Raw genomic sequence first — 19766 nt, 5'->3', positions numbered from 1 at the left:
TGAACACTAGGCACCGAGGAGTTCAAGCTAACCTTGGAGAACCCCTTGCCCGGTAGTCGAGCAATGTAGACACCCCTTTTAACCAGTGTCGTGTTATGAAGCAAGTATAAATTTTGAAGTCAAATAGACCTCAGTTCAGGGCTTCCCTGGTGGCCCAGTGGTTGAGAGTCCGCCTGCCGATGCGAGGGACGCGGGTTCGTGCCCCGGTCCGGGAGGATCCCACGTGCCGCGGAGCGGCTGGGCCCGTGAGCCATGGCCGCTGAGCCTGCGCGTCCAGAGCCTGTGCTCCGCAACGGGAGAGGCCACAACAGTGAGAGGCCCACGCACAGCAAGAAAAAAAAAAAGACCTCAGTTCAAATCTCAGCTTTACCACTTATTAGCAACGTGACCCTAGGCAAAGTACTTAACCACACTGATTTCAATCTCCTCATCTGTAAACCGGAGATAAAAACACGTACCTTGAAGCAAATGCTGTGACAATGTCATAGGGGAAAACACCTTGCACAGTGCTTAACACACTGTAGGTGTTCAATAAACAGCAGGTACTAGACAAATTATTCCAATTCTGTGATTTAGTGACCCAGAATAAGTACATATCAAATCTGCTGATGACACAGAGTTAGGAGGGACTTTGAACAGATCTGGGCAGTCTTGGATGATTGAACCCAAACTGACAAGGTGATGGCTAGTACTTAGGGATAAATGTGAAGTAATACTTTTTAGATTCAACACAGGGCAAAAGGACAGAGTGAGGGAGATCTGGAAAGAGCACAGGCTTAAGAGTCCTGTTTTATAATTTTATAATCCCATAGTTCATTCATTTATTCACTCATTTCTTCATTTATTCAATAAACATTCTTGGAGCACTGTGCTAGATTCTAGGGAAATAAGAAATGAGACGCATCCCCTACCCTGAAGGAGCTCACAACCTGGGGAGACAGGCAACTTACAAGATAAATTCCAACACAATGTGATTATTCTACTTATAGGAGCACATACTAGGCCCAGAGGTAGCACAGAGAAGGGACAGAAAACTACAGAGGAGGAATATGAGGGGGGGACAACTTTCTAGGGGGACATGATCCCTGAGTCTGTTAAAAAATGATCACATTGTATTTATTTTTGAATAACCGATTCAGATTTGTGGTACAAGATATACAAAAAGATGGGCAAAGCAAGTCTGCCTTCTGACACTGTGCCCCAGCCACCCCGTTCTCTGCAGAGGCAAATCACTGTCACTGGTTTCTTGTGTGTCTATCCAGACACACACCAAGTCCAATTCTGAAAGGTGAATAAGGGTTTGGCTGGAAAACAAGGGGTCATTCTAAGCAGAAAGAACAGTGTGTACAAAGGCATGGAGGCATGGTGGGGTGTTCAGTTTGATACCATTTGGGCAAGAAGATAAGGAAAGGATTCTAGAAGATAAGACTAGAAGGGTAGCCAGGGCCAGGTTGTGAAAGACCTTGTAAGGCATGTGGAACAGTTTGGACTCTACCAGTAAGCAGTGGAGAGCCATGTTAGGGCTTGAAGCAGAGGAGTGATGTGATCTGATATGCGTTACAGAAAACTCATTCTAGTACCAATATGGAGAAAAGATTAAAGGGGAGTGGGCCCAGAGTCAGGGAGACCATTTGGGAAGCTATTTTAGTAGTTTAAAAAAAAGAGATGATGGGGACTCTGGACTAATACAATGTAGTAATATAAAGAAAAGACATACCTGATAGACACTTAGAAGATAAACTTAACAGGTCTTGGTAACTAGTTGAATGAAGAGTCTAGGAAGACTCCCAACATTCAGGCCTGGACTACTGTGGATAAAGTTCTGAGTCACCAAAATGGTAGTTATGGGGTAGGTAGAGCAGGAGGAACAGATTTGAAAAGGAAGATGAATTTGTGACACACAGTTTGGTGTTGAGGTACCTGTGGCACATATGTCCCACATGTTTAGTTGCAATTGAGTATTCAGGCTTGAAGCTTACAAGAGAGGTCTGGGGCCATAGATATAGATTAGGGAGTCAACAGCACAGTCGATAAAACCACGGGGATGGATGAGATGATCTAAGGGAAAGGTGTAGAATGAGAAACATCCTGGGAAACACCAGCACTTAACAGGTGGCAGAAGAAGAGTCCACAAAGAAGCATATAAAGGAGCAACTAGAGAGGAATGAGGAGAATCAGGAGAGGAGCAGCATCACCAAAGCCAAGGAGTAGGCACTTTCAAGAGAGTCATTGCAGCTCTATGTACAATAGCCAGAGATGGAAACAACCTAAGTGCCCGTCATCGGATGAATGGATAAAGAAGATGTGGCACATATATACAATGGAATATTACCCAGCCATAAAAAGAAACGAAATTGAGCTATTTGTAGTGAGGTGGATAGACCTAGAGTCTGTCATACAGAGTGAAGTAAGTCAGAAAGAGAGAGACAAATACCGTATGCTAACACATATATATGGAATTTAAGAAAAAAAATGTCATGAAGAACCTAGGGGTAAGACAGGAATAAAGATACAGACCTACTAGAGAACGGACTTGAGGTATGGGGAGGGGGAAGGGTGAGCTGTGACAGGGCGAGAGAGAGTCATGGGCATATACACACTAACAAACGTAGTAAGGTAGATAGCTAGTGGGAAGCAGCCGCATGGCACAGGGAGATCGGCTTGGTGCTTTGTGACCGCCTGGAGAGGTGGGATAGGGAGGGTGGGAGGGAGGGAGATGCAAGAGGGAAGAGATATGGGAACATATGTATATGTATAACTGATTCACTTTGTTATAAAGCAGAAACTAACACACCATTGTAAAGCAATTATACCCCAATAAAGATGTTAAAAAAAAAAAAGAGAGAGGCAGGAGGACAGACGTGGAGCAACAATGAGATGTTAAATGCAGCAGAAAGACGTCCAGTAAAACAAAGGTCCAGTAAAACAAAGACTTAAAATTGTTCGTTGGATTTGGCAATCAGGATGTCATTGGTTTCCTTAACAAGAGCAGTTAACAGTGGTGTTCTGGGGTCAGAAAAGCCAGACTGGGGGGTGGAGGGAGGCGGGGCTGGCTTTTGAATGGGAGGTGAGGAAAAGGAGACAATAAGTGTAGACTGCTCTTTTGAAAAGCTTCTATGATAGTGGGAGGAAAGAAATAGGGTGAGCACCAGTTAGGGATAGTGTCGAAGGAGAGTTCTGCTTGTTTGTTTCTCTTTGTTTAAAATTGAAGTATAGTTGATTCACAATGTTGTGTTACCGTCTGGTATACAGCAAAGTGATTCTGTGATACTGTGCTATACAGTAGGACCTTGCTGTGTATCTATTTTATATATAGTAGCTTGTACCTGTTAATCCCAAACTCTTAGTGTATCCCTCCCCCCTCCCTTTCCCCTTTGGTAACCATAAGTTTGTTTTCTACGTCTGTGAGTCTATTTCTGCTTTGTAACTGAGTTCATTTGTATCATTTTTTTAGATTCCACATATAAGTGATATCATATGATATTTGTCTTTCTCTGTCTCACTCACTTCACTGAGTATGATAATCTCTAGGTCCGTGTTCGTTTCTTTTTTGAATAGGAGAAAACTGAGCATATCTAAGGGCCAGAGTTGGGGAGACTATAAGTGAGGTACCAAGGTGCTCAGTAAGTGAGAGACCTGGAGGGCTGTAGATAACAGTAAGAAGGATTGGAAGAGGGTAACTGTATCATTTCCTGGCTCCACGGGGTAAGAGAGAACAGAGAACTTCTGCCACTGAACCTTTGGAGAGGTTGCTTAGTAGATGTGAAGTATCCGACCCAAAGGAGGTGCTCAATAAATGTGAAGAAGTGACTTCTTTTAAGCCCACACAGTAGTAAAATCGCATTAGAAGATCGCAAGACGGAACAGTCCTAATGTACTCAGCTCTGGTCAAACCAAACATGGAGCAGTACATCCATTCCTGGGCACCTTATTTTAAAGTGAACACTTACAAACTAGAGTGGATTGATTAGGAATTGGGCATGTTTAGTCTAGCAAAGAGATAGTTAACCTTTAAAGGAGGATATGACTGGCCTCATGATACATTTGAAGGGTTATTTCTGCTCCATATGGTAAAAGTAATATTAATGGATAGAAGTTACAAGGAGAGGATTGCAAATCTTTTTCTGCACAGTTTTTCATGTGTCCAATGATGAAATGTGAACTTGCCTAGTATATTAAAGTGGAGGCTGGATGAATACATACCTGAAAAGGGAGTTAGAAAGGCTACTGTTAAAGAAGATGGAAAAGCAATGGAGTCGTTGCAGGCCGCAGATCATCAAGTTGATTTGTAGACACTGTGAGAGACTATTTCCTACTTCATAAAGTAGAGCTTGGCTAGAATAGAAGGCTCTCCCTGACTCTCGCTAGTGGGGAAGAATGAGTCAGAGCATCTAAAAATAGAAGAAAAACTTGAAGAATGGCTCAAAATGATCACAATCAAAATCCTAAGGGGAGGGAGGAGAGAAGGTGGCAAGATAAAGCAAATAACCTTCCAGGAAACAAATTTTACTGGCTTTCTGGAATTAGCAGGAGAACTCTGCGAAGAACCTTTTCAATGGCTGCCTTAAATTAATGCTTGGTATTATTTCAACTATGCGGAAGAAATAAAGATTTGGACTCTTTAAAAAGCCAGGCTGTTTCCTGCTCCAGATGAAGGCAGTAGCTCTGAGAAAGGAAATTAGAAAGAGCTGGGACAGCAGTGTTACATGCCTCACCTTTATAAGACTGTTCCTAGGAAGACAGAGAAAGCTGAGAGCAGCTGTTGAAGCCTGGACCTCATGGCCAGAGATCTGGCTTGTGCCAAGAGAAAGTAATGCTTGATTGAGGCTGCTTAGGCCTCAGAGTGGTAGAAGATGCTCATATGTCTTTAACACTTGTATTTTAAAAAACAGTTGAGCATAAGCTGAAACAGACAGGCAGACCCAAAGCAGAGACAATGGCCTAGGACAGCCCACAGGAGAAAAGAGTGTAATAAGCGACTGTTCAGTATAGAAGCTGACCTCGATTAAATTAGTAACAAGAAATTAATGATGCTTAATGGGTTTTGTTTGTTCGTTTATCATTTGCACTGTACGGCCTTGCAATTCAAAGTGTTGCCCGTGGAGCAACAGAAGCAGCATCGGGTGATTTGAACGCACAGTACAGGTTGAGAAGCACTGCTATACCTGGTTTCTTAGCTGAACTTTCGCCTAGCAAAACTCTCTCTCCCTTCTTCCTTCCTTTTCTCCCTCCCTCCACCTCTCTTGATTTCTCTGATTCTTGTTTACATTGTAAGCTAACAAACAACTCTAATTATGGCTGAGAGCCCTAAAAGTAGTGCTCATGACATGCCCAGATAAGGAAAAGAAAAGAGTAGCCAGGTAACATGCCCTAAAGCATGAGTTTGGGGAGTGGGAAACCACAGACTTGGTTTCCCATTGTACTGTGTGAATAACCTTCATCAAGCTTATAAACCTTTCTGAGCTTCAGTTCCCTCATCTGTAAAATAAAGGTCGTTATAGTATTTGCCTCATAGTGCTTTTGTGAGGTTGAAATGAAGAGAAAGTATGTAAACTGTCTAGCATAGGGCCTGACACAGAGTAGGTGCTCAGTATATAGTACTCATTATTATTGAAAGCGATCCATTTCAAAGTGAAGTTAGAAATAACAAAGAATTAGTGTAGCCTTCCAAAGTCCCCTTGAGAGCCTCCATGAAAGCCCCATTTTCCTCATCCAACTCAACCTCCTTGATTCCAGCGCCAGCCAGCAGAGTCAGGCTAAAGCATTTCTTACTCCCTTGGACTATCTTCTTGTTTTTGCTGAATTACTAAGATTTTCTACTTTTTCATCGCAAATGGCCCACTGTTCTAGTACATTAAGGCTAAAAAATATCTTTTGTGGGCTGGCCTGGAAATGTAACTACCATTTATTAACAATTTTTTTCTCCTGTGGAAAAACGCACGTCACCTTCCAAACGATTGACTTCAGAGTGAACTTTGAGATCTCAGCCTATGTACATGTTGGAGGCTGCCTGTATGTCAACATATGGAATGGTGACAAAGGGCTAGATAAACCGACTCCAGAATTCTAGAGGTGGCTGAACGGTAAATGAGAATGTTCCAAGGAGCGGGAAGTAGGGTAAATAGATCAATCTGAGGGCACAGTATCAAGGTTTAGAAAGCTAATACAGGAAGGGAGATACACCTCAGGAAGGATATTAAAAACAGCAGCAAGAACAACACGAACCATTTTTCTACTATATTAGGTCAGGGGCCCCTAATCAGTAGCTTCGGATCTACAAACAATATAGAGGTCTTACAAGTTATCTCTGCGAGATGGTTACCCTCCTCCCGCATTGCTCTCTATAATTTGCCTTGATTCTCAGTTCAGAGAAGAAGACAGAAAACAGCATCCCCAACCTCCATCCTTCTCAACCCACACCCTGACAACCACCCCCCAGGTTTACTTGGCTTCCTTCTGCCCTTACCTTCTTCTTTCAAGAGGAGATCCAAGCTTCAGGAAAGTACAACACAGTTTTTCCTTACAAAGAGGGAGAAGACTACTGTTTTGGGTAAAATGAGATGACTGGTGAAAACAGGATTCCCAGGATGGAGAGAGGTGGAAAGCTAATAACAAAGGACCATGGAAAAAACAAAGGACTTTTGTGCCTTCTCACTGAAGTCCTTAGCAAGAAAATTGATTATATCCAGGGGAACTCTGGGTTAATAGGGCAGCAAGCTAGCAAAGTCTGATACCCACCATTTACGAATGCCCATTACGATATCCATGAAGCTCTGCGAGAACACTAAGAGTTTTGCACTAGCTAGGGAAACTGGGGGAAAACTGATCATCAGCTGCTAGTGGGGAAGGAAGAGCTGGCTCTTGTGGGGAGACTGGGTTGGACTGAGGACCATACTTGTGGCCTACGTACACTCTACCAGACAGTGAAAGTGCCCAAGAAAGAGGGGGAAAGCTTTTGATTCACTTCTACCAGCTGTTTTCAGGGGCTGTACTGATCAGAAAACCAGAGACTACCCCTTTACTACACAAAAATATCTTCCAAGGCAACCAGAGTTCTGATCCATTTCTTCTACCATCAGCTCCTCTATTTTCTATACACTTTTGGAGATTACAACATGAACATACCACATGACTGGTGATGGTAGTAGTGGTGGCTGGGCCAGTGCTTGTTATAAGGGAAATCTCAAATATAAGCATGCTTGGAGACACTATATATGAAGTAATGTAACAGGACAAACTGCAGAGTCATATAACACAGAAGATCAGAGATAGACGATTCCATCTCAGTCCAGTAAAACCTAAAAATAATAAAACCACCACCACCAACACTATCCACTGCCACCTTTTCCTGTGCACTTATTATGTACCAGGTACTATCTTAAGTACTTTACATGCATCATCTCATTTATGCCTCAGTGCAAACACAGGTTGTCTTTCAAGTTTGTTTGAAAGGGTCAGGTAAAATAATATATAACATTTATTGAGCTCTCACTATGTGCTAGGCACTAAGTACTGTATATCTAGTATCTCAACTCGGCACTAGAAAATGGGCTCAGCCTTCCCAGTTCATCCTTCAAGGATCAGTTCAGGCATCACCTCTTGGTCAATCAACAAATATTTATGGAGCATCTACCATGTCCAAGCACTGTGCTAAGAAAAATCTGTGGCTGGGAACCCAACCCTGGCTATCTGTAAGAATCACCTGGGGACCTTTTAAAATTATAGATCCCTGGTCCACACCCCAGACCTACTGAATCTGAATCCTTATAATTGGGATCTGTTGTGGGTGATATTATGTTCCTCCTCAAAATCCATATGTTGAAATCCTAATCCCCCCTATACCTCAGAATGTGACTATATTTGGAGATGGGATCTTTAAAGAGGTAATCAAGTTAAAACAAGGTCATTATGGTGAGCCTTAATTCAATATGACTGGTATCCTTATAAAAGGAGGATGTTTGGATATAGACATGTACAGAGGGATGACCACGTGAAGACCAGGGGAGAAGATAACCATCTACAAGGCAAAGAGAGAGGCCTCGGAAGAAAACAACCCTGCCAACACCTTGATTTCAGACTTCTAGTTTCCAGAACTGTGAGAAAATAAATCTCTGTCATTCTCTTCCACTTGCCAGCTGTGTAACCTTGGAAAATTAATTCCATCTCTCGGAGAGCTGTAAAACAAGGCTACCTCATAGGCTTACTAGGAGGAATAAATGGAAAATGGTTGTAAAGCCCTTAGCACCGTGCCTTGCATATAGTAAAGGCTCATTCATGTTAGCTGTTGTTATTAATATTATAAGGTGCTTGGTCTAGAACAGGAACTCTTAAAAAATCAGGGGATAAATGAACTTCAAGGGAAAAATATTACATCTGTATTTTCACCAACCTCTAGCTGAAATTTAGATTTCCTTCCATTATAAATGCAGAGAATAGATCGCAGTAGTATTAGCAGTACCTGTGACTTTGTCATCAGTAGAAATCACAGTTTTATGTCACATTACTGTTATTACAGATGTCTTTAAATATTGTTACACTCATCATTACTTTGAAGTTACCGTGGTTATCAGAGCTGCATCCATATCTTGCTACTTACATTAATAACAAGCACTTACATAACTATATGACAGTTCTCCATTTTTAGTATTTTGATAAGTACATTTCAATATAATTTGCTTCCTTTGTAATCCTACGTATTGTGTTCTGTGTATCTAAAAACATTGTTCTGAGAAGACATCCATGGGCTTTATTATATTGTCAAAGGGATCCTTGGCACAAAAAAGGTTAAGAAGCCCTGATCTACAATGGAACCAGATAGAAAGCCCAGAGATAAACCCACGCACCTATGGTCAACTAATCTATGACAAAGAGGCAAAGATATACAATGGAGAAAAGACAGTCTCTTCAATAAGTGGTGCTGGGAAAACTGGACAGCTACACGTAAAAGAATGAAATTAGAACACTCCCTAACACCATACACAAAAATAAACTCAAAATGGATTAGAGACCTAAATGTAAGACTGGACACTATAAAACTCTTAGAGGAAAACATAGGAAGAACACTCTTTGACATAAATCACAGCAAGATCTTTTTTGATCCACCTCCTAGAGTAATGGAAATAAAAACAAAAATAAACAAATGGGACCTAATGAAACTTCAAAGGTTTTGCACAGCAAAGGAAACCATAAACAAGACGAAAAGACAACCCTCAGAATGGGAGAAAATATTTGCAAAAGAATCAATGGACAAAGGATTAGTCTCCAAAATATATAAAGAGCTCATGCAGCTCAATATTAGAGAAACAAACAACCCAATCCAAGAATGGGCAGAAGACCTAAATAGACATTTCTCCAAAGAAGACATACAGATGGCCAAGAAGCACATGAAAAGCTGCTCAACATCACTAATTAGTAGAGAAACACAAATCAAAACTACAATGAGGTATCACCTCACACCAGTCAGAATGTGCATCATCAGAAAATCTACAAACAACAAATGCTGGAGAGGGTGTGGAGAAAAGGGAACTCTCTCGCACTGTTGATGGGAATGTAAATTGATACAGCCACTGTGGAGAACAGTATGGAGGTTCCTTAAAAAACTAAAAATAGAATTATCATATGATCCAGCAATCCCACTACTGGGCATATACCTAGAGTAAACCATAATTCAAAGAGACACATGCACCCCAATGTTCATTGCAGCACTGTTTACAATAGCCAGGTCATGGAAGCAACCTAAATGCCCATCGACAGACGAATGGATAAAGAAGATGTGGTACATATATACAATGGAATATTACTCAGCCATAAAAAGGAACGAAACTGAGTCATTTGTTGAGACGTGGATGGATCTAGAGACTGTCATACAAAGTGAAGTAAGTCAGAAAGAGAAAAACAAATATCGTATATTAACGCATGTATGTGGAACCTAGAAAAATGATACAGATGAACCAGTTTGCAGGGCAGAGGTTGAGACACAGATGTAGAGAACCAACGTATGGACACCAAAGGGGGAAAACCACGGTGGGGTGGGGATGGTGGTGTGCTGAATTGGACGATTAGGATTGACATGTATACACTGATGTGTATAAAATTGATGACTAATAAGAACCTGCAGTATAAAAAAACAAACAAACAAAAAACCCAACTAATACTAAACTTTCTTTGGGTTATTTGTATGGAAATATGTTAATATAAATGTTTCAGACATTACATGAAATTTCTAAAAATCTTATATGTTCTGGTATAATGTTATAAGTCATAATTCTAGTTATTACTTTAAAATATATATCTCAGAAATAACTAAATTTCCTTGTCAATTGCATTATTATGAACTTTCATCAAATCTTTAACCGTGGTCATTTTTAAGTCTTTTGTCATTTACAGACAGTTCTGGGTGTACTCTGTTGCCTTTGCAAAGATGTTCCTATAAAAGGGTTTCATCTTCAAGGAATTCATGGAAAAGACTCTGACAAGTACAGGTTTCTGGTAACTGACTATACTGCTGAACTGAATGAATAAGCATTTTCAGAACTCTAATGGAAAACTGATGAATTCATAAAAGTGCTAACAAAGATTAAGATGAAAAAAATTAATTACATGGGACTGAGTGAACTGATGAGGATGATTATAATTTTTGTGACTTTCTGTTTGAATTAAAAAAAAATCCCACAAGGACTCAGAGGCAAAAAATATACAAATCAATTTTCACTGCAAAGTAAAGGAGCGGTTACAGTGGAGGATTACTGGACTGAATGTCAATATTATGACATAGCATGAGTGTGTTTCATGTTTGGTAATTGCAATCATCGTTGCTTTAGTTGTGGTCATCCATTTACAATGCTTGGTGTCAGTTTATCTCTTGTAAAAATAAAATACAGTGTGTGTGTGTGTGAAAAAAGAACTTAAAAAAAAAGAGTTGTGTAAATGATGCTGGCAGGTAGAAAATAATAAAGCTGATATGAACATGCAAAATAAAAGAATATATTATGTAGCCATTTAAAATTATAATTATGAACTGTATAAAACTATAGAAAACTGTTTATATTAAGTGAAAAACTGTGTACCAAATTAGATCTTTGTTCTAACCATAATTATGCAAAAAACGTGTATAAATGCATAGAGACAAATAGGAAAAAACACAATTTTCTAGAAGGTGAAATAATTGTTAATTTATTTCCTCTTATTTTATGTATATTATACTTACATATTATATACATATATTGTATATTATGTTTATATTTATTCTTTGTGCTTCCAAAGAAATTTTAAATGAAAAAAAATTACATTAAAAAATAGTAAGTCCAAAAAAAAAAATCTTGACAGAAACATATTTTGAACGTGTACTGCTTACCATTTCATAATGTTTTTTCTTAAAAAATACTGATTCTTTCAGAGATTGCATGCATGATACTGAGATCATTTGTTTTTTTGTCTGTATAATTGGTTCTTCCCAATGTAAATTGATTTAATCCTTCACGGGACAATTCTTAAATGGTTTAACTATAAGTCCAGATCAACTAAATAAAGATATAACCTTATCTTCTAATCATCAAAAAAAAATAGAAGCCCTGATCTAGAAGGTTTTAAACCCTTACCAACTATAGCAGTCTACAAATCTGTGAACAATTGTGAAAGTTTCAGGAAAGATACTCTGCTTTCTCCCATTAAGAAAGTTTAACAAAATTAAATATTGATGGTAGGGAAATGGACTTATCTAAAAACTACTGTATGCCTTGACTTGAACTTAATTAGACTGTAAGTGCTTAGACGGCAGCTTCCTATTCTCTAGATATTCTATATAACCTCTCAGTGCCTTGGTTTCTTCATCTTTTAAGTGGAGATGATGATAGTATCTCACAGGGTTGTTGTGATAATTAAATTGGATAATGCCATGTAAAGCACTTGGCACAGTGCCTGGCCCATGGTAGTAATAAAAAATTCAGCTATTATAATATTTTTTAAATATTTATTTATTTATTTTTGGCTGCACTGGGTCTTCATTGCTGTGCACTAGCTTTCTCTAGTTTCGTTGCAGTGCGTGGGCCTCTTATTGTGGTGGCTTCTCCTGTTGTGGAGCACCGGCTCTAGGCGCGCGGACTTCAGTAGTTGTGGCCCATGGGCTCATTAGCTGTGGCTTGCGGGCTCAAAAGCGCAGGCTCAGTAGCTGTGGCGCACGGGCCCAGTTGCTCCGTGGCATGTGGGATCTTCCCGGACCAGGGATCAAACCCGTGTCCCCTGCACTGACAGGCGGATTCTTAACCACTGCACCACCAGGGAAGTCCATCAGCTACTATAATATTAATTATTATACCAGACTTATCAATTTCCTTCCTGGATCTCCACAGTACAAACAAAAGTCTTTAAATATATTGGTCAGGGCAGAAGACCTGTAGAGACATTTTTCCAAAGAGGAAATGGAAATGGCCAACAGGTACATGGAAAGCTGTTAAACATCGCTAATCATCAGGGAAATGCAAATCAAAACTATGATGAGAGATCACCTCACACCTGTCAGAATGGCTGTCAACAAAAAGAACACAAATTACCAATGTTGACGAGGATGTGGAGAAAAGGAAACCCTTGTACACTGTTCGTGGGAATGTAAATTGGTGCAGTCGCTGTGGAGAACAGTATGGAGGTTTCTTAAAAAACTAAAAATAGATACCGTATGATTCAGCAATTTCACCCCTGGGTATACATCTGAAAAAAACAAAAACACTAATTCAAAAAGATACATGCACCCCAATGTTCATAGCAGCATTATTTACAATTGCCAAGATATGGAAGCAAACTAAATCTCCATCAACAGATGAATGCATAAAGAAGATGTGGTATATATACATATATACACACATATGTATGTGTGTATATATGTGTATACACACACGCACACACACACAATGGAATACTACTGAGCCATTAAAAAGAACGAAATTTTGCTATTTGCAGCAACATGGTTGGACTTGGAGGGCATTATGCTAAGTGAAATAAGTCAGACAGAGAAAGACAAATACTGTTTGATATCACTTATTTGTGGAATCTAAAAAATACGACAAACTAGTGAATATAACAGAAAAGAAGCACACTCACAGATATAGAGAACAAACTAGTGGTTACCAGTGAGGGGAAGGGGCAATATAGGGGTGGGGGGTGTGAAGTACAAACTACTAGGTGTAAGATAGGCTCAAGGATGTACTGTACAACACAGGGAATATAGCCAATATTTTGTAATAACTGTAAATGGAAAGTAACTTTTTAAATTGTATAAAATTTTTGAAAAAGAAGATTGTGGTTATATATATATATATTTGTTAATAAATCATTGATTGCACTTTTTTTGCAGTATGCAATCTTCTTAAAACAGATGTTATACTTTGTAAATGTATAATAAACCATCACTAAAAAGTCACCTAATGGTAAAAGGCATAAGCTTTGAAGTTGGAAAGGGGTAGGTTCAAATTCAAATGCCACTACTTACTACTTATGTGACATGAGAGCTTCTTTAACTTTCCCAAGCCCAGCTCATCACTGGAATCATGTACCTACTTCATAGGATTGTTGTGGGGATTAAATGAGATGATATATGTAAAGTGCCCAGCACATAGCATGACCTCAATAAGTAATATCTATTCCTTTTCTTAATAATTGCTAAATGTATGGCAAACTTGTGAAGCAGGAGGATTTCCTTAATGCTTCACACAAGGTCCCCTGAGACCTGGTCCTGAAATCCCTTTCTAGCCTTGACTCTCATTGTTCCATCTCTCACATCTTACTTTCCAGTAACACCGACTTTCTTTGTAATCCACACGCAGCCCCCAACATACACCCTGCTGTCACCTCCAGGCCTCTGTTCTCTCCTCTTTCCATGTAGATTGCCCTTCTCTCCTTCCAGAGCTGACCCCTCCTTCACACTCCCACAGCAATGCTCCCCCCACACACACCAGGCCTCCATTGTCACTTCCCGTTTGTGCTGTATTTGTCTGTTTACGTATCTGTTTTGCCAACTAGACCATGAGTTCTTTGGGGGCTTGGGCTGTGTCTTATCTACCTCTGAAACCTCACTAACCCCATACTTGGCACAGGGCAAGTGGAGAGTATGTGACTGTTGATGACTCCATCTGAGAAGAAGGTGTCCCTTTTCTCCCCTTTCTACTCTACCCAGAAAGCCACCAGCTCTGTCTGCAAGTGGGGGCCCCTTCTGCTTGTTGGGTTTATGTAAGAACGTTTTGCTACTTGGAGTCTCTCCATCCAACACAATATATGTGAGCAAAGCAAGGCTTCACAGAGAGGAGTCAAGGAGGCCCTGCCCAGTCAGCCTTCCCGGGGAGTTATGCTATATGTCAGTAGAAGCTGGACTTGTATGCAAACACACAACAGCTTTCTGAACTCTATATCTGAGCTATCTAGATTTTCCTCTTTCTAAGTTATATTTGCTCTTGATCAGCCTGGATATAGTATGCAAAGCTGTACTGAATTATTAACAATACTGCTTGTGAGCAAAGACTACAAGAGAAATGTCAAGGGGACAAAATCTGGAGTTTAATGGTGCCAAATGCCAAGAAGGAAATACTTCTACCAGGGCCTCGTCCCAAGGTCATGCACAAAGATAAGAGGACTCAGGCAAGTGTAGAAGCAAAAGGTCCCAGCAGGTCTCAAAACACAACTTAAATAAACATTTATGGAGCTAATATATCTTGTTATAATGTTTAACATAAAATAATTATAAACAAGAGGGAAAATCATAAACACTGTAATTAAAAAACAATTTAGTAGGCCATAAGTCCACACAATGCATATGAAATTTCATATTCTACTACCTCCTCTGGCTTTTACCCAAGAACATTAAAAAAAAAAAGACAGTGAAGAAGAAGAAAAGGGGAAATTAACGCATCTAAAGGATTGGGTTTTGAGAGAATAAACAATCTTCAGTAGTCTGTGAGAACACAGCATACTCTCAGCTTTGCTGGACTGGTCAGTGACCTCCCAATGCCTCTTTCACGTCTTATCTTGGGATCCTGTCAGGAAGCAGGGGTACAGCTTGATTTTGGTTTTCTGGGCCCTACAGCAGAGAGAGTATGGCCCTCCTTCCATTTCCGGAAGTTGCTGGGCCCCATATAAGACCCAAGAGCCTTGGAAACAGGAGTTTGTTGGCTGCCCTTTGCTCCTAATCATGGGGGTGATCCTCGTGGCATACAGAGGGAATGTCAAATCTATGAAAGCCCAATCTACAGGGACTCAGGCAAGTGGAGCGCCACTAGAAGAGGGTGGCTCTGCCCCAACTGGTGTCAGTCTGGCCATCAAGCCCTCTTAGTGTACAGGAACCACCTCCTCTTTCCTCCGGCTCTCAGGACCAGTGCAGTGTGAATTCCACTAGCAGGCAAGTGGAATTCCACTAGTGGAATTCAGTGTCTCTGCAAGACCTGACTCAGGCAGGAAATGTTCGAAGTCTTGAACACTAGATGGCAGTATATACTGCTCTATTGCAAGGGCCATGGGCTTGTGAAAGAAGGGGGGTGGGGAGTGCTGACTGAACCTGAAATCCATTTGAGTTTTGAGTGAAAACTGAACATCATGAATATTTTAAATATTTTTCAGGAACCAATAGTTATTGAATCCTATGCATTCAAAGTATTTCAGGTCTCCAAGTTCTGAGACACCCCAGAACCCTACCACTTACCCACCCAGCGCATCCCTACATCTCACAAAGGTGGGGTTTGACCCAGGGCATCAGCCTGCCGTGCTCCCCACAAGTCTGCCCTTTCACCTCAGCTCAGCTCCAAAGACACCTTCTCCTCAGGGTCAAGAACCCTCAGGTCAAAGTTTCATGAGATTCCCCCTCCCCACCCCAGTGCCCATGAACATCCAATCTCTGCACCTCTTTTTTTTTTTTTTTTTTTTTTAGTTATTCGGTTACATTGTTATAATAAAGCTGCACCAGTTGTTAAAATATTGAGATTCATCCATAACGGTTGGTGAATAGCTGCTGCCTGGAGCCACCTACCTCCTCCCCTCCCCCGCCTCTCCCACCAACCTCTGCAAAGCTCCCAGCTACCGTGGCCATCCTGGCTTCTACCCCTGCCCTCCACCTTCCCTCTTAAGAGACCTCCATGCAACTGAAGCATTAATTGACTGTTAGCTGCCACAGGGGCCACCAGGACATTGCTGGAGCATTATGGCCTGTTCTTGTTCTAATTGGTGATATTTTGAAAAGAGGAAGTTCAAGGGAAAACTGCCCATGGTCAGCTAGCCAAAGGTGGAGGTGGGATCTACCCAAGACAGGCTAACCGCTATGCTAGTCTTCCTCTACTTTCTAGAATTTTTTGATCTTTTCTCTGTAGTCTTATATAACTCAATTTTAGTAAAAGTTCTCTGAGTAACTGAAAAGAAAGTATATTCTCTCTGTTATCAAAATTTAGAGTTTGATATAGGGCTATTAGATTGATGTTTTTCAATTACATTATTCAAACATTATTAAAATTAACTTTAAAAATATGGCTATATGAAAATTAAAATTTATATATGTGATTTTCATATTTCTATTGGACACAATTGCCCTATGATCTTTTTTAAAATTTTTTATACAGCAGGTTCTTATTAGTTATCCATTTTATACATATTAGTGTATATACGTCAATCCCAATCTACCAATTTATCCCCCCCCCAACACCTCCCTGCTACTTTCCTCCCTCGGTGTCCATACGTTTGTTCTCTGCATCTGTGTCTCTATTTCGGCACTGCAAACCGGTTCATCTGTAGCATTTTTCTAGGTTCCACATATATGCGTTAATATGATATTTGCTTTTCTCTCTCTGACTTACTTCACTCTGTATGACAGTCTCTAGATCCATCCACATCTCTACAAATGACGCAATTGTGTTTTTTATGGCTGAGTAATATTCCATTGTATATATGTGCCACATCTTCTTTATCTATTCATCTGTCGATGGACACTTAGGTTGCTTCCATGTCCTGGCTATTGTAAATAGAGCTGCAATGAACATTGTGGTACATGACTCTTTTTGAATTATGGTTTTCTCAAGGTATATGCCCAGTAGTGGGATTGCTGGGTCATAAGGTAGTTCTATTTTTAGTTTCTTAAGGAACCTCCATACCATAGTGGTATGTATCAATTTATTGGTATGTATCACTTTTTCCATAGTGGCTGTATCAATTTACATGCCCACCTTGAAAGGGTAAGGACAGAGATCACCTAAGGTGGCAGGTGGGGATTGGAAAAGGGAGGGGAGAGGAAATTTGGAAAAATCGGGGAAACTAAGTGAAGAGGGGAGGATGGGACAAAACTAGGGAGAAAGAGGAGGTGCAGAGGTGAGGGAAGCGAGGGGGAAATAAAATGAGGGAAAGGAAGGGGAAGAAAGAAACCAAGGCAAGAAAAAGAGGAATGGGGGAGGAAAGGGGTGAATGAGGAAATAAAGAAAAGGAATCCAGAAAAAGAATAAAAAAGGGGGCGGGCTTCCCTGGTGGCGCAGTTGGTTGAGAGTCCGCCTGCCGATACAGGGGACGCGGGTTCGTGCCCCGGTCCGGGAAGATCCCACATACCGCGGAGCGGCTGCGCCCGTGAGCCATGGCCGCTGAGCCTGCGCGTCCGGAGCCTGTGCTCCTCAACGGGAGAGGCCACAGCAGTGAAAGGTCCGGGTACCTCAAAAAAAAAAAAAAAGGGAGGGGGCGAGAAAGAAAGGAAAGAGCAGAAAGGAGTAAATAAAGAGGAAAACTGAGATAAAGAATGGGAGAAGGGCCAAGAGAAGGCAGGCTGGGGGGTGGGGGATTGAGACAGCGAGGGAACAGGGGCGGCGGGAAGCCCGCTGAGAGGCTGGCACTCCCCGGAGCGAGCTCAGAGACCGCCTCCGCTGGGGCTCAGGGGAGACAGGAGAGAGCAAGTGGGAGCAAAGGGGAAGATGAGTGAAGGGAAAAGAAAGGGGCAGAGACCAAGGAGCAGTTGAGTGTGCTTCTGTGACTTTTGTTCCAGGCGCGTCTTGGGTCCTCCCGAGGCGTGCCCGGCGCCCTCAGACTCTCCTCAGGGGCCACCGCTCTCTCTGCACCTCCCCCCCCCCACCGCCGCCGCCACCCCGCTTCTCGAAGGCGGCGTCTCTCCTGTAGGGGCACCCGTCCGCGGTGGGACCAGACACATTGGCCCGCCCGCCGAGCTCGAGACCGGGGTGGCGAGGCCGCCCCGAGCGGCTGCTCTCGGGGATTTCTGGCCGAAGATGCGCCAGAAGCGGCGAGAGAGCCCGAGCTTGGGCGCCGCGGAGCGCGTCGAGGGAGGGAGAGCTGGGCCGGGCTCCCGGCGCCTCAGGCGAGGGTGCGGGCAGCCGTTAGAGTGCGGGGGCCGGGGCGGGGCTGGGGGCGGGGCAGGACCGCGCCGGCTCTGAGGAGCACGCGGGGGTAAGCGCGGCCCCTCGTGGTCCGCCTGCCCCCCAGGGGTCATTTGCATGTTGTCACGGCCCCGCGCCGACTACCGGACGCGCGGCTCGCTTGCTCGCTCACTCGCTCACTCGCGCTCGGCTCCCGCTCCCGCTCCGCCGGCGCAGCCCCGGGGAGCCCGAGTTCTGGCAAGTCCGCGAGCCGGGGAGGGAGGGAGGGAACCCGTGAGGGAGGGAGCGAACCCGTGAGGGAGGGAGCGAGGGCGCGCCCCGGCTCTCCCTCTGCCCCGCCAACCGCCCTTCCTGCTACCACAGGTCCGCCCCGGGCCCCCGCTTACACTTGGGAAACTTGGGACGGCTCTGGGGCCGCGTGTGGCACCTCAGGGGGGCGGCCCCGGCCCGGAGAGGAGGGGGTGGGGGAGAGGAGGAGGAAGAGGAGGAAGTGAGCCCGAAGGATCCGCTCCGAGCTGTTTGTCCAGCTGTTTCTATTCGCACCCCGAGCGGCACAGCCAGAAGGGGGCCGAGCCGAGGGTGGCCGGCTCTCGGCGCTCATTTCCAACTCTTCTCCTCACAGCTTGTCTTTCCCCGACACCCTGGAGTCCCCTCAGGCCGGCCCGGCGGGCGCGCACCTGCCGGCCGCCCCTGACCTCGCGGGCCAGGCGTCCCCCGAGGCGGAGAATATGGCCCAGTCCAAGCCCGACTGCCGCTCACCTGTCGGCCTCGACTGCTGCAGCTGCTGCCTGGCCCTGGCCCACCGCAGCGGGCTCCAGCGCGACAGCAGCGGGGCCAACAACAGCCCGGGCAGCCCCACCGTGAGCAACTTTCGGCAGCTGCAGGAGAAGCTGATCTTCGAGAACCTCAACACCGACAAGCTCAACAGCATAATGCGGCAGGATTCGCTAGAGCCCGTGCTGCGGGACCCCTGCTACCTGATCAACGAGGGCATCTGCAACCGCAACATCGACCAGACCATGCTCTCCATCCTGCTCTTCTTCCACAGGTGGGTGCAGGGCACGCGGGTGGGCACACGGGCCCGGCTCGCAGCCGCCTCGGCTGGACCCGCCCCTCTGACAGAAAGGGGCAACGGGAAGGCCAGAAGGGGCACTGGGCGGGCGGCTGTCGGGCTCCCGGGCTGCCACGACCGGACCCTGAGGCTACCTGGATTCCTGTACGGCTGAGGGGAAGCCTGGCAGGTGGGAGCCCTGTTTTGAAAGGTGCCTGCAGAGTCTTTCCTAGGGAGATGCTGGAGCCCAGAAGGTGGACAGAGTCCTAGATGGTTTGGGTGTAGCTCTTGGGATCTGAGTCCCACCCTCATTAAAAAGCCCATTTCCAAATATGCAAACTCAGATGGAAACGGCAAGGGCTTTAAAATTACTGAGTGGCCCT

The 19766-nt window shown here is 43.5% G+C and overlaps 1 protein-coding gene across 2 annotated transcripts in view; it reads left to right on the top strand.

Annotated features, from left to right (window-relative positions):
- The first annotated feature begins 18229 nt into the window (after window positions 1-18229).
- TSC22D3 (TSC22 domain family member 3) overlaps window positions 18230-19766 on the top strand; it is a 58177-nt gene continuing 56640 nt past the window's right edge. The window contains exons 1-2 of one of the 2 annotated variants that reach the window (XM_082865307.1): window positions 18230-18319; window positions 18955-19380. In XM_082865307.1, coding sequence (XP_082721433.1) covers window positions 19061-19380 — 320 coding nt within the window. In that variant the 5' untranslated portion in view covers window positions 18230-18319; window positions 18955-19060. Of the gene's footprint in view, window positions 18320-18628; window positions 18696-18954; window positions 19381-19766 lie in introns of those variants that run through there. The other variant, XM_082865306.1, reaches the window with a different exon arrangement.

This window comes from Leucopleurus acutus (genome assembly GCF_964270905.1).
Source record: "Leucopleurus acutus genome assembly, chromosome: X".
In the NCBI taxonomy this organism is placed as follows: domain Eukaryota; kingdom Metazoa; phylum Chordata; class Mammalia; order Artiodactyla; family Delphinidae; genus Leucopleurus; species Leucopleurus acutus.
This window is presented reverse-complemented; position numbering and strand designations above follow the sequence as displayed.